At 41.7% G+C, this 15,246-nt stretch overlaps 1 protein-coding gene across 1 annotated transcript in view; it reads left to right on the top strand.

The window, feature by feature from the left end:
• snd1 (staphylococcal nuclease and tudor domain containing 1) overlaps positions 1–15,246 on the top strand; it is a 144,138-nt gene that overhangs the window by 126,808 nt on the left and 2,084 nt on the right. Inside the window, exon 23 of the mRNA XM_058078020.2 lies at positions 15,119–15,163. Within this exon, the coding sequence (XP_057934003.2) occupies positions 15,119–15,163 (45 nt within the window). The remainder of the gene's footprint in view (positions 1–15,118; positions 15,164–15,246) is intronic.

Genomic DNA, 15,246 nt, shown 5'->3' with positions numbered 1-15,246 from the left:
ATGATCGGCTGTCTTTTCGCCTCAATCCGTCACACTCGGGGAGTGCGCAGATGAAGGCACTTTGCCGCCTCGCCGTGAGTCAATAAATCCCTTTGCATCATTGTTCCGACCTCTGACCCCCCAAGAGAAGCCAGCGGATCATTATGTAGAGCGGAGGTAATGGACTTTAGAGACAAAAGACGGCCATGAAAAAGCTCCCAGCAAAAGGAACTAATAGGCTTATGGACTGCACACATTTGGCTTTTGTTGGATCTAATGCTTTCTCTTTAGTATTCCGCATCCGTGTCTGCAGCCCCCACCCCCCACCGACACGACCCCCCCATCCTCCCGTTCCCTCCCCGCCATTTTTCATCTGGAGAAAGCTTAACAAGCCGCAGTGGTGCCGACGTGCTTCCAAGTATGTGTTAAGAGGAAGCCGTGCCGCGCCGCCGACGCCGCTCGCTCCTAATTTCCACGCCGCCTCCCGGCTCAAAAGATCTGACCAATTTTAGACGCCTCAAAAACACTTGAAACGTTCAAAATGTGGTCCGTACCGTTCCTGGTGTACGGATGAGGGAAAGGCGCTATGGCGACACCAGGAACGGCCGGAAGTCAGCCAGACCAAGGACTCTTGGACTACTTGGACTACTTGGACTTGGACTACTTGGACTACAATTGCAAAACCATAGCTGCTGTTTCAAAGTTAGAAGAACAGTACACTTCAGAACAGTCATCTTCTCTTTCCTTCCTTCCTCCCTCCCTCCCTCCCTCTCTCCCTCCCTCCCTTACTTCCTTCCTTCTTTCCTTCCTCCCTCCCTTCTTCCCTCTCTTCCTCTCTTCCTCCCTTCCTTCCTCCCTTCCTTCCATCCTTCCTTCCTCCCTCTCTTCCTCCCTCTCTTCCTCTCTTCCTCCCTTCCTTCCTCCCTTCCTTCCATCCTTCCTTCCATCCTTCCATCCTTCCTTCCTCCCTCCCTTCCTCCCTCTCTTCCTCTTTTCCTTCCTCTCTTCCTCCCTTCCTTCCTCTCTTCCTTTTTTCCTTCCTTCCTCCCTTCCTCCCTTCCTCCCTTCCTCCCTTCCTCCCTTCCTCCCTTCCTCCCTTCCTCCCTTCCTTCCTTTCTCCCTTCCTTTCTCCCTTCCTTCCTCCCTTCCTTCCTTCCTCCCTTCCTTCCTCCCTTCCTTCCTTCCTCCCTCCCTCTCTTCCTTCCTTCCTCCCTTCCTTCCTTCCTTCATTCCTCCCTTCCTTCCTCTCTTCCTTCCTTTTTTCCTTCCTTTTTTCCTTCCTTTTTTCCTTCCTTCCTTCGTTCGTTCCTTCCTTCCTTCCTTCCTTCCTCCCTCCCTTCCTTTTTTCTTCCCTTCCTTCCTCCCTTTCTTCCTTCATTTCTTCCTTCCTTCCTCCCTTCCTTCTGCCATTCCTTCCTTCCTTGTTTCCTTCCTTCCTCCCTTCCAACCTTCCTTCCTCCCTTCCTCCCTTCTGTTTTTCCTCCTTTCCTTTTTTTCTTCCTTCCTTCCTCCCTCCCTTATTTCCTTCCTTCCCTCCTTCCTTCCTTCCCTCCTTCCTCCCTCCCCATTCCTCTCTTCTTTCCTTCCTTCCTTCCTTCCTTCCTTCTTTCCTTCCTTCCTTCCTTCCTTCCTTCCTTCCTTCTTTCCTTCCTTCCTTCTTTCCTTCCTCTCTTCCTCTCTTCCTTCCTTCCTTCCTCCCTCCCGATTCCTCCCTCTCTTCCTCTCTTCCTCTCTTCCTCCCTTCCTCTCTTCCTTCCTTCCTTCCTTCCTCCCTCCCTTGGTCGTTTGGCGGCTGAAGTGACTTTTGTCATTTGCCTCGTCTTTGATGGTTAGCCGTTTTGCCGCCGATGTCGGGACCGTTGTAATGTCCTGTGCTAAACATGGCGTAACAGATGGGCCGCCGTTTTGCCGTCGCACTTAAACGACTCACGCCGGCCAGCCAGTCAGTCACAAACGCGCTGAAGGTTAACGCCGGTGTCCCGTTTGTGTCACCATATGGACATATGTATATATATATATATATATATATATATATATTTGGAATGAGGTGAGATGAATATTATATATACTAAGTAAAGAGACGGCGCCCTTTATGCTAGCCGCCCAGAGATGTCCATGCGCCATAAAGTACAGGATTAAAGCGTTTTGTCCTAGAAAAAGCCAACGCGATGGGAAGTGGCGTGCACGGCGCTAATGTCCTGTACGTGTGATTAGTGCGCACGCAGCATACAGCAGATGCGGCGTTCCTAATGTAAAGATTAATCCCGTCTGCATCTGGCACAGCATGTGTACTTGTAGTGCACCTGCTGCACCGCACTCCAAGCAGATGGACACTATTTACTGTTCGATGCCGTACAGTGTTACAGTGTTTCAGTGTCTCAAGGCTGCTGCTGCTTCCCGGAGAGGAAGTTACACCTTTGTGCCCCCCCCCCCCCCCCCACGTGATTTATGCTGCCAGGGATGCCAGGCTTCTATATTACTTTTCGAGAAATCGGGGGTGTCCAAAGTGTGTCCCGATACGTTTTAAAAATACAGGGAAAAAAATAGGCAGTAATTTTACACAAATATTTAAAAATTATATATATTAAAAAAAAAAAAATACAAAAATATGAAGCGAATAATATAATGTAATATATATAATAATAATTATTATTAATAATATATTTATAATATATAATAATATTATATAAAATGATAGTATTACGGGGGTGTCCAAAGTGTGGCTCCCGATACATTCTAAAAATACAGGAAAAAAAATCAGCTGTAATTTTACACAAATATTTAGAAAATATATACATAAAAAAACATTTTACAAAAATATGCTGAGAATAATATAATATATATATATAATAACAATAATAATTATTATTAATATATTAATAATAATAATATTAAATAAAATTATAGTATTACGAGGGTATCCAAAGTGTGGCTCCCAATACATTCTAAAAATGCAGGGGAAAAAAATCAGCAGTAATTTTACACAAATATTTAAAAAAAATAAATAAAATATATATATATATATATATATTAAAAAAACATTTTACAAAAATATGAAGAGAATAATATAATATATATAATTCATTCATTCATTCATTCATTCATTCATTCATTCATTCATTCATCATTATTATTAATATATTAATAATATATAATAATTCATAATAATATTATATCAAATTATAGTATTACAGAGGTGTCCAAAGTGTGGCTCCCGATACATTCTAAAAATACAGGAAAAAAATTGTCAGTAATTTTACGCAAATATTTAAAAAATCATTTAATTTTACAAAAATATGAAGATAATTATATAATATAATATAAAAATAATAATAATTATTAATATAATAATAATATTAATAATATATAAAATTATAATATTACAAGACAAATGAAAATCTTCTGGGAATAACGTAATAACGTTAACGTCATAATTCAGAGGAGAACATGGAAAGTTGAAATGGTTCAAAAAGGGGGGGGGTGGAATTTTAGTAGCGTGAAGTCAAAATATATGGAGAGAATATATATGAGGAAAATATTTTTTAGTAGCGTTGAGTCACGAGAAAGGAACAAAACAACCAATAAAGTTCTCATTTTTGTAAAATTAGGTTGGGGAAAATTTGTAATATGAGAATAAAACTGAAAATATTGAAATCCATGAAACGGTCTTTGAAAGGAGAACTCGTGCTCCAATCATTCTCTTTATATACGAATAACGATGAAGGAAAAGCAGCACAGCCCGAGGCCGAGCGCTACGCCGCGTCACATTAAAATGCACGACTCTACCGCAGTAACTACTGATTGCTGATATAGTACGAGTATGTACACCAGTACGTCAACATGTCCAGGGCATGTATTGATGCGCTAACTCTGCTAGCCCGCCCGGGGGGCAAGCCCACCTTTTGACTGTACACAGCCCGAGACCCAATTAGAACGGATCCGTCAATCCCATACCTCGCTGATCTCATTGGGATTCAGCTGCTTATATTTCTATTTATCGCCCAAATCAACTTTCTTTCCCGGAGATTAAATTCCAAGTGTGTCAAAAGCGGCCATTGATTTTGCTCAGGGGATGGAAAAAGCGGCGAAATGAGGGAGACGGGAATGAACTATCGATGACAAAAAATTAGTGGGAAGCACAACTCGATGAGACGCATTGGAATTCAAACTTGAGGCAACGCCAGAGGTCTTCCCGGACCCGAGACCCTCGTCATGACCACCACATCCTAACTTCCCCTTCCTCCCATGTTGAGTAGGCTGTAGTTCGAAACCGCATGCTAACTACTATATACTTCCATGCCCATACTATCCACACTATGCGTACTGCATACCCAATCAATGCAAAGCGTTTACACAACAGCGTACTACATGATACCCCACAATGCATTGCGCTCCTACCCGAGCCGAAATCGGATAGACTGAAGCTGATTTCACTTTAGCGCTAAATTCTTTAAATGCATCACTTTATTGAGATTTTTTTTTAAATCTTTAAAAAAAAATTTTAATTTTTGATCCAGAGTGTTCCATTTATTTGTCCAAATACCAACCGTTGACAATTTCGTTCGGACAAATTCGGCAAAATTTTAAGCTAGCCGAAGTGAGCAACAAACTTTTGGTTTTCACACACTTTTTCCTCACGAGCGTCGCAGGGGGTGCTGGAGCCTATCCCAGCTGTCTTCAGGCGAGAGGCTTGTGTGGACAAAATGGACCCCAAAGTGACGCTCGTCCAAACTTTTCAAGTTGTTACACTCCCAATCAACATTTTGCTCATCATTCCCAATCCTTTTCTTTCCCTTTACTTTACTTTTCCCTTTACATTATAACACAAGAAAACTAGTTAATACGAGCTAGCTTACAATGTTGTCATTGGAAAACACCCATTTCAACTATGTAGCCCTCTAAAAAATACCCGCGCGGGGGGGGCTGGAGCCTATCCCAGCTGTCTTCTTGGGGCGAGAGGCGGGGTACACCCTGGACTCGTGGCCAGCCAACCAATCACAGCGCACATATAGACAAACAACCATTCACACTCACATTCATACCTATGGACAATTTGGAGTCGCTAATTAACCTAGCATGTTTTTTCGAATGTGGGAGGAAACCGGAGTACCCGGAGAAAACCCACAGAACATGCAAACTCCACACAGAGATGGCCGAGGGTGGGATTGATTATTGGGATTATTATTATTATTATTATTACCCTTTGAGTATTAAGTTGCTGTGTGATGAGTTTAGCTTTTGTAAAATGACACACTGAGTGAAGACTGTTATACTGAGTATTGACCTGCTATTTCCAGTGGGTTGACAAGTTCACAGTGAGTTCACTCAGATGGCAGAGAGTGGAATTGAACCTCTCCTACCTGTGAGGTCTGCGCGCTAACCACTCGATCACCGTGCCGCCCCCCTTTTTTTTTAGTCTTTTGTCACCTTTTTACAGTTAGAGTGGAAAACTTGTTTACGACATTCCATATGCACTTTTTAACATTCGAGCCCCCCCAGACCAACTTGGAAGTGCGTCGTGGCGAGGGATTACTACACACGTTGACAATTTCTCGATGATGTTTGACAAATGTGTGAAGATCTCCATTAAGAAGGAAGGCCTCGACTGTAATTACTCAATACCCCCTTGGGAAATGGCATTCCACTGTATTCACACTCCTGTCTTTGCTATGACTGCCGCGTGTGTGAAAAGCTTTAAGGGGGGGACGCGAACTGTCACCCCCCCCCAAAAAAAAAAACAGTTTGTATGCCTTTTATTTATCTCTTCATTGTCGCTGTCGTGTTCCTCGCTGCTCGTACTAAAGAGTCCCCAGCGTATGGCGGATTTCCACGGCAGCCTAATTGCGCTAATGGGCGGTTGAAACGAGGCAGCGAAACGAGGACAGAGTGAGAACGGGTTAAGCACATGTGTGGAATCCATACAGGAAATGAGCAAAGGCGTGGCACATATATATAGGGACAGCCTCCAGGGAGGCCACGTTCCATTTATCACAGCTGGATTATGTGTCCGGGTTTGCCACGTGGGAATGTTGGAATTTTTAGCATTGCAGTTTAGTTGTTTTAACTTAATATTCAGGATTAAAACCGGGTTAAAATTTTGAATACTAAATTTTATGACTTCATTGCCCACCATTGACCCTGGATTATGGGTTTTTGTTTTACAAATAGTTGGTGGACTAGCTGTAATCTGGTGGATAGATTTCAGACTGGACCAAATTTGGTGTCAGAAGAGGGATCTATTGTTTCTTGGATTAAAAAAAATGGTTATTCGGAACCAGTTGACCCTGGATTATGGGTTTTTGTTTTACAAATAGTTGGTGGACTAGCTGTGATCTGGTGGATAGATTTCAGACTGGACCAAATTTGGTGTCAGAAGAGGGATCTATTGTTTCTTGGATTAAAAAAAATGGTTATTCGGAACCAGTTGACCCTGGATTATGGATTTTTGTTTTACAAATACTTGGTGGACTAGTGTTAATCTGGTGGATAGATTTCATAAAATATGTCAGACTAGACTAAGTTTGGCGTCAGAAGTGGGATCTATTGTTTCTTGGATTAAAAAAAAATGGTTATTCAGAACCAGTTGACCCTGGATTATGGATTTTTGTTTTACAAATACTTGGTGGACTAGCGTTAATCTGGTGGATAGATTTCGTAAAATATGTCAGACTAGTCAAAATTTGGCGTCAGAGGTGGGATCTATTGTTTCTTGGATTAAAAAAACCCTTTTCGGACCTATGCCTCTAGCATATTTTTATTCGGAACCAGTTGACCCTGGATTATGGGTTTTTGTTTTACAAATACTTGGTGGACTAGCGTTAATCTGGTGGATAGAGTTCACAAAATATGTCAGATTTACCCAAATTTTGTGTCAGAAGTAGGATCTATTGTTTGTTTCGAACCTTTGATGACTTCATTGCCCCCCCCCCCGGCAAAACCAGTGTGCTTCTCACATATTTTCATACGGAACCAGTTGACCCTGGATTATGGATTTTAGCGTTAATCTGGTGGATAGATTTCATAAAATATGTCAGACTAGTCAAAATTTGGCGTCAGAGGTGGGATCTATTGTTTGTTGGATTAAAAAAAAAAAAACCTTTTCGGACCTTTGATGACTTCATAGCCCCCGCCCCCCTCCCCCGGCAAAACCAGTGTGCCTCTCACATATTTTTATACGGAACCAGTTGACCCTGGATTATGGATTTTTGTTTCCAAATACTCTTTCCAAATAAATGTCTGCAGTTTGAGTTATATGAAATATTTAATAAGAGATGTCAGACTAGAGACAGCAGCGAGCCCATCATGGATCCGGCCCCCTCCACCCACCCCACCCCCCATGTGACCCAGCCCCTCCCAAGCAACAAATTCTCCAGCATGTCATCTATAAATGGCTTTTAGCTCTTTTCCAGAACACCAATTGACAGGCTTTTCAGGTCGCTGCCCTCCCCCTGTTCAACGCCAGTGCCTGTCACTGCACATCAAGAGACCCCCCACCACCACCACCACCCCCGCTCTTCGTCCACCCTAAAAAAAACACCACGGGGGCTCACAAACACCCACATGCAGGGAGCTTCATGGATGTTGGACAGCGTGACCGCTTTCCACCAATGGCTCAATACCTCATTTACAAGCCGGGGTTGGGGGGGGCTTTTAATGGACATTTTCTGCTTGCCTGCTATTGACTACACACACACACACACACCGTTGCCCCCCCTCCCCTTGCCACTGCTTTAAAGACCCTTTTGACATGTCCCCGCTGACCCTCTTGACCACTTTTCAAACACAACTTTATCGACACTAACTCAAACTCACTAACTTGCAGCACTGCTGCGTTGCCAAATACACCACCTGGCGGCGCTGTTCCCGAACTCTCAACCCTGAACTCCTGAACCAACTGCACATTTATAGGATGTTGACCTGGATCAGCCCTAAATTTGGTATACATGGACCCAAATATTCCAATTCCATTCGAGTTATTTGCTCAAACGGAAAGAATGTAACCTTTGTATACACCTCATTCCCAAAGAAAAGTGCCAATCCCAATGAATATTTTATTGGAATCACAGGTGTGGAATATTCCTTTCCCCAATCCGACTGAGGTATCTTGTACCCGCTCAAACTGCTGGACTGCTGCGGAAAGGTTGTTTTTGATTCAAACTAAATTTCAAGACTAGATGAAAGAAAAACTGGGAATACGGAGTTATTCCAACAAGTGGAAGAAAAACTCGAGGAAGTCGGTATCACGTGATTACGTGTTTACGTTTTACTGCGAATGCCCCATTGACTATTCTGGTTGATTATAGCGGCACATGTAAACACGTGATTGGAATATTCCTTTCCATGTATACCATTGCTTTCGGAAAGGTCGTTCGGAAAGATTCCATTCGGAAAGAGAAACGTGGCTAGTGTTGAGCAAGATGGGTTGGGAAAAACATGGCCGACATTATGCCGCGCGTCATACAGAAGTTGAACTAAACGGGCAACTGATTGTTGATTATATCAGGGGCGGGCAAACTACGGCCCGGGGGCTACTTGCGGACCACCAAGCGTTTGAATCCGGCCCGCCGGTTGCTTTCTAAGTATTTCAACTTTACATACAAACTGGCAACGTGACTTGCAAGTCGGATGTCTTATTTAGAAAAAAAAACAAAACAACAAAACTGTAAAATTAAATTACATAGTTTGATGTGGTCTGATAGTATAACACTTTTACAGATAAAATTAAAAATAAGTCAAGGAAAATTATAAGCATAAAATAGTGCATAAAATTTAATAAAACTTAATACAGCCCATGAGAGAAAATATTAATAATATTAATAATAATATTTTTATAATAATAATAAGATTTTTATAATAATAATAATAATAATAATTTAATAATAATAATTATAATTAAATTTTTTATTTTATTGTATTATTTTATATAACCCTAACCCTAACCCTAATTATATATATTTTATATAATTATTTTTATAATTTTATTATTATTATTATGCCATTTATAATAATAATAATAATTTTATAATAATAATAATAATAATAATTTTATTATTATTATAAAATTATTATTATTATATTATAAACATATTATTATTATTATAAAAATATTATTATTAATATTATTAATATTTTATTAATAATAATGTTATTATTAGTAGTAGTATTATAGTATTAGTATTATTATTATAGTATTATTATTATAGTATTATTGTTATTACCACCCACAGGGGGCGCCACCAACGTCCACCTGGAAGTGAAATCGATTGACGAGCATTGTGACCTTGCTCGTTAATCGTCCACGTTTGTGTTGTTGCGGACTTTAGTATTTTCTTTTGCCCGCGCCCTTGAGCAAGGCGGCCAGTCCAGAATGTTCCCTCTCATTTGTTCAGCTTGCATGTATGTGCTCGCGTTTGGATACTGTAGAGCACATGCCGGTGGGCTTGTCATCGCACATTCCCACCAGAGCGCCTGATCCCCCCCCACCCCACCACCCCCCCGACAACCACTCCGAGGCCCCAAATAAACATTAGCTTGCTTTCTTTCACAAAGAAGACCTTTTGGACAGAAAATACTACTTTTTTTTCCCGAAACGGCAGCCTGGCTTGTTCGTCTATTAAAATGGCGTTTGAAACAACATCAGCGCCGTCATGCTCGGCCCGCAGCTGACATCAAACCGCTTCCCCCGCGAGGAAGCTTCTCGCCCAAAAATCCTCCCCCGCCGGCCTCGCAGTATTAATGCGCTGCCATGTTGAATGACAGACATCTCCCAGGACCGCGCTTCAGCGCACACTGCCGACTACACGGCGACTCCCAATGATTTAATTTACAGGCTTCAGCGTCGCGCTTGTGTTGCGCGAAGCCTTCTGACGGCGACTTGTCAGGTTGCGGGAGTCGATCGGAGAGAGCGAGATGGCGGCAGAAACGAGGAGAAAGGAGATGTAATGAGGATAGCCGTCAGGAAAGAAAAAAAAAAAAGGGAGGTTTCGGTATTTGGTTGGCTGGAGATGGACCGCTCGTGTCTGGGGGTGTCTGACCGTCATGGCCGCTAATGAGAGGCGCTCCACATGCAAGATGGCCTCATTGTTCCCTTGATGCTCCGCTGGCGTTCCGCTGGCGTTGCCCATCTCTCCAAAATGTTCATAAGCCACTTGCTTCTTGTACGAAATCTGCTTTCAAGTTGTGGGGGGGGGGTAAAAAATCCTACGCACCAGCCGCCACTCTTGATTCGTTTGGCGCTGTCGTCAACAGAACGCCACCCGGGCACGGCACGCAGCGAAGAAAAGATGCCACATGTCTGTCGCCGTCCTCCGTAAACAACTTTGCGCTAATCAGAACTCCGCCCCCTTCCGCCGAACATGACATCTGCGGGACATATGGACGCTCCGTCGGTCATCCAGACGCGCGTGCTGTCACCCGCACTTCCTGCTCGTGTTTATCGCCAAGCAGTACAGCGCGGACGATGTCATCGCATCGTAGAACGCAACCCGACCATAAAATCCACCACAGCGTCAGATCATCATCTCGAGATGACAAACACTTGGATAGCGTTCTGTTGCCAGCATACCTTGCGGGTTATAGATTAGTATCAAATATCGTTTCGCATGCGTGTGTGAGCATTTATTTCAATTGGCGCGTATACCGTCATCACTCGTAATATCCCACTCCCGCCATTTGTCACAAATTAATAAATGATGGCTGTTTCATGGTAGATGATGGTCTACTGTTCGTACGAACTACGGCTAATGATGACAAAGTTTAAGCTAATCAGGTTTCAACTAAATAATGATGTCAACAATGTCTGAAATATGCCATTTTTACTGTACTCTACTAACAAAGATAAATATGCCATTTTTACTGTACTCTACTAACATAAAGATAAATATGCCATTTTTACTGTACTCTACTAACATAAAGATAAATATGCCATTTTTACTGTACTCTACTAACATAAAGATAAATATGCCATTTTTACTGTACTCTACTAACATAAAGATAAATATGCCATTTTTACTGTACTTTAACATAAAGATAAATATGCCATTTTTACTGTACTCTATTAACATCAAGATAAATATACAATTATTACTGTACTTTATTAGCACAAAGATAAATATGCAATTTTTACTGTACTCTATTAACAAAGATAAATATGCAATTTTTACTGTACTCTATTAACAAAGATAAATATGCAATTTTTACTGTACTTTATTAGCACAAAGATAAATATGCCATTTTTACTGTACCCTATTAACATAAAGATAAATATGCCATTTTTACTGTACTCTATTAACAAAGATAAATATGCCATTTTTACTGTACTCTATTAACGTCAAGATAAATATACAATTATTACTGTACTTTATTAGCACAAAGATAAATATGCAATTTTTACTGTACTCTATTAACAAAGATAAATATGCAATTTTTACTGTACTTTATTAGCACAAAGATAAATATGCCATTTTTACTGTACCCTATTAACGTAAAGATAAATATGCCATTTTTATTGTACTCTATTAACATAAAGATAAATATGCCATTTTTACTGTACTCTATTAACAAAGATAAATATGCCATTCTTACTGTACTCTATTAACGTAAAGATAAATATGCCATTTTTACTGTACTCTATTAACACAAAGATAAATATGCCATTTTTACTGTACTTTATTAACCTAAAGATAAATATGCCATTTTTACTGTACTCTATGAACATAAAGATAAATATGCCATTTTTACTGTACTCTATTAACCTAAAGATAAATATGCAATTTTTACTGTACTCTATGAACATAAAGATAAATATGCCATTTTTACTGTACTCTGTTAACATCAAGATAAATATGCAAATATTACTGTACTCTATGAACATAAAGATAAATATGCAATTTTTACTGTACTTTATTAACAAAGTTAAATATGCAATTTTTACTGTACTTTATTAGCACAAAGATAAATATGCCATTTTTACTGTACTCTATTAACATAAAGATAAATATGCCATTTTTATTGTACTCTATTAACATAAATATAAATATGCCATTTTTACTGTACTCTGAACAGAAATATAAATATGCCATTTTTACTGTACTCTATTAACATAAAGATAAATATGCTATTTGTACTGTACTTTATGAACATAAAGATGAATATGCAATTTTTACTGTACTGTATGAACAAAGATAAATAGTCTCCTCCCATTCTGTGTGGTAGTGGTACATTTTGGGCTTCTTTGATTCTGAAGAAATAAAATGCAGGCTAACTGGTTAGCTCGTTACGTAAGAAGAATCTGTCGCAATATGCTTTATTGATATAAAAGAAAGACGTTTTACTTCTTTCTCAGTTTCACTTCATTTTCTGGCCTTGACCGCTTTACAGCTGGGGTTCGAACATCAGGATGGATGTAACTTGTGTGGATGGATGTGTTGTGGTTTGCTGGTAGTGTAAGTATTATTGAAATGGTAGAAAAATTGGCCTCCGTGCTTTTTCTCGCGCATCAGTTTGTCGCCATCATGGCCTCCCTGCCGAGCCCTTTACAAAAGTCGTGCGAGGAACCGTGCGAAGATCGAGCTGTCAAGAACCCAAGGAACTTCTCAAGTGCCAGGATGGGACGCCCCCCCACCCCGCCACGCATTCGCCGAAGAAGAGGCTCGCCGCATGGGCTCCCAAGACAGCGACGAGGATGATCAGCGCTCATTGTGCTGCCTTGCTCTTTTTCTTTATGGCGACATCTGCCCGATAGCGCCAGGATGCCACCCCCACCCCCCACCCCCCCCCCCACCCCCCCCCCCCCCCTCCCCTTCTCCAAAAACAACAACACAAATCTCCTGGAGTTGGCATTGATGGATGACTCGTGCAGCCTTTGCAACTTTCCCCCCCTCTCGGCGTATGCGCTTGTACTCATCGTAACATCTGGCGCTCTTGTTCTGGCGCCGCGTGCATGTGGGAGCGTGCACGTGGGAGCGTGCACGTGGGAGCGTGCACGTGGGCGCGTGAATGCCCCCTCTTCTGCTAAGACACAATCCAACCGCTACGCATTCTTCTACCGTTTCAATTGCAGAGCAAAACTGCATGTTACAGAAGCCATGAAGGACACTCGGAGGCTAACTTGCTAACCCCCCCCCATACCCCCCACCCACCCCAACACTATTAGTCATCAGCGGTTCATTCAGTGAGGCTAAAAGGCTGTTCTTGCAGAAGCAGTCAATATGTTCCACACTGCGCTCGCCTTTCTTCTTCTCCTTTTATTCCCGCTCTGAATCCACGAGTTAGGAATTGCGCCGTTTGTTTTCCCGTATTTCAGTTAAAGTTTCAAAAGGCCGGAGCTTTTTTTAAGACAATTGAATGCGTCATTTTGGGACATTGCTGCACTGAAGCGGAATCAAGTGGGAAAACATCAAGTGGCGGATCGTTTATTAACGTACCAACCTTTGACCATTATTCCAGAACATTCTCTGTGACGTATGGTGGGAGGGGTGCACGATCATTACACGAGGAATTATATCATTCCGATAAATCCCGTAGCTGACATAGCTGGCCAGAATAACCGTACCGCACGGTGGTGGGTGTTACTGGGCTAAGGTGAGCAAATCAAGTGCTCAATCAATCAAGGAACTGCACTTTTATGGAATTTTGCTCATCATTCCCAATCCTTTTCTTTCCCTTTACTGTGCAAAATTACACAAGAAAACTAGTTAATATGAGCTAGCTTACAATGTTGTCATTGGAAAACACCCATTTCAACTATGTAGCCCTCTAAAAATACCCACGGGGGTTGGTGCTGGAGCCTATCCCAGCTGTCTTCGGGATATATATAAATAAATATATGGACAAAATGGACCCCAAAATGACGCTCGTCCAAACTTTCAAGTTGTTACATTCCCGATCAACATTTTAAATTGGAACTACAATTTTATGGAATTTTCCTCATCATTCCCAATCCTTTTCTTTCCCTTTACTGTGCATTATAACACAACAAAACTAGTTAATACGAGCTAGCTTACAATGTTGTCATTGGAAAACACCCATTTCAACTATGTAGCCCTCTAAAAATACCCATGGGGGTTGGTGCTGGAGCCTATCCCAGCTGTCTTCGGGATATATATAAATATATATATGGACAAAATGGACCCCAAAATGACGCTCGTCCAAACTTTCAAGTTGTTACATTCCCGATCAACATTTTAAATCGCAACTGCAATTTTATGGAATTTTCCTCATCATGCCCAATCCTTTTCTTTCCCTTTACTGTGCATTATAACACAAGAAAACTAGTTAATACGAGCTAGCTTACAATGTTGTCATTGGAAAACACCCATTTCAACTATGTAGCCCTATAAAAAATACCCGCGGGGGGTTGGTGCTGGAGCCTATCCTAGCTGTCTTCGGGTGAGAGGCGGGGTACACCCTGGACTAGTACCGGAACTCGGGTCTTTTAGCTGTGAGGTCTGCATGCTAACCACTAGACCACCATGCAGCTTAAAGCTCATTTCTAAAAACGTGACTGCCTATTTGTTTGGTTGTTTGTCTATATGTGCCCTGTTATTGGCTGGCTGGCGACTAGTCCAGGATAGACCCCGCCTCTTGCCCGAAGACAGCTGGGATAGGCTCCAGCACCCCCTCCCGCGGGTATTTTTAGAGGGCTACATAGTTGAAATGGGTGTTTTGCAATCACAACATTGTAAGCTAGCTCGTATTAACTAGTTTTCTTGTGTTATAATGCACAGTAAAGAGAAAGAAAAGGATTGGGAATGATGAGAAAAAATTCCATAAAAGTGCAGTTCCAAAATGCTGGAGCCTATCCCAGCTGTCTTCGGCCGAGAGACGGGGTACACCCTGGACTGGTGGCCAGCCAGCCAATCACAGGGCACATATAGACAAACAACCATTCACACTCACATTCATACCTATGGACAATTTGGAGTCGCTAATTAACCTAGCATGTTTTTGGAATGTGGGAGGAAACCGGAGTACCCGGAAAAAAACCCACGCATGCACGGGGTGGAATTGAACATTTTGAGAAGGTGTCCGGTATTAAAAATAAATATTGTGCATCTGAGTAGACGACATGCTTGTGGTGGAAAAATCCCTTTTCTATTCAAGTCATGTGATTTTCTATTTTTTTTTATCGTTCCCACAGGTGACTGAGTACCTGAACAGTCAAGAGTCCGCCAAGAGTGCCAGGGTGAGTCCGCATTCTAATTCTTCCGTGAATCCGTTACAATGCTAATGACTTCTCTACCCACATTACCTGTGGGACGCTGGCGA

This window comes from Doryrhamphus excisus, linkage group LG2 (genome assembly GCF_037039965.1).
Source record: "Doryrhamphus excisus strain RoL-2023G ecotype Guam linkage group LG2, RoL_Dexc_Guam_v1.1, whole genome shotgun sequence".
Classification (NCBI taxonomy): domain Eukaryota; kingdom Metazoa; phylum Chordata; class Actinopteri; order Syngnathiformes; family Syngnathidae; genus Doryrhamphus; species Doryrhamphus excisus.
This window is presented reverse-complemented; position numbering and strand designations above follow the sequence as displayed.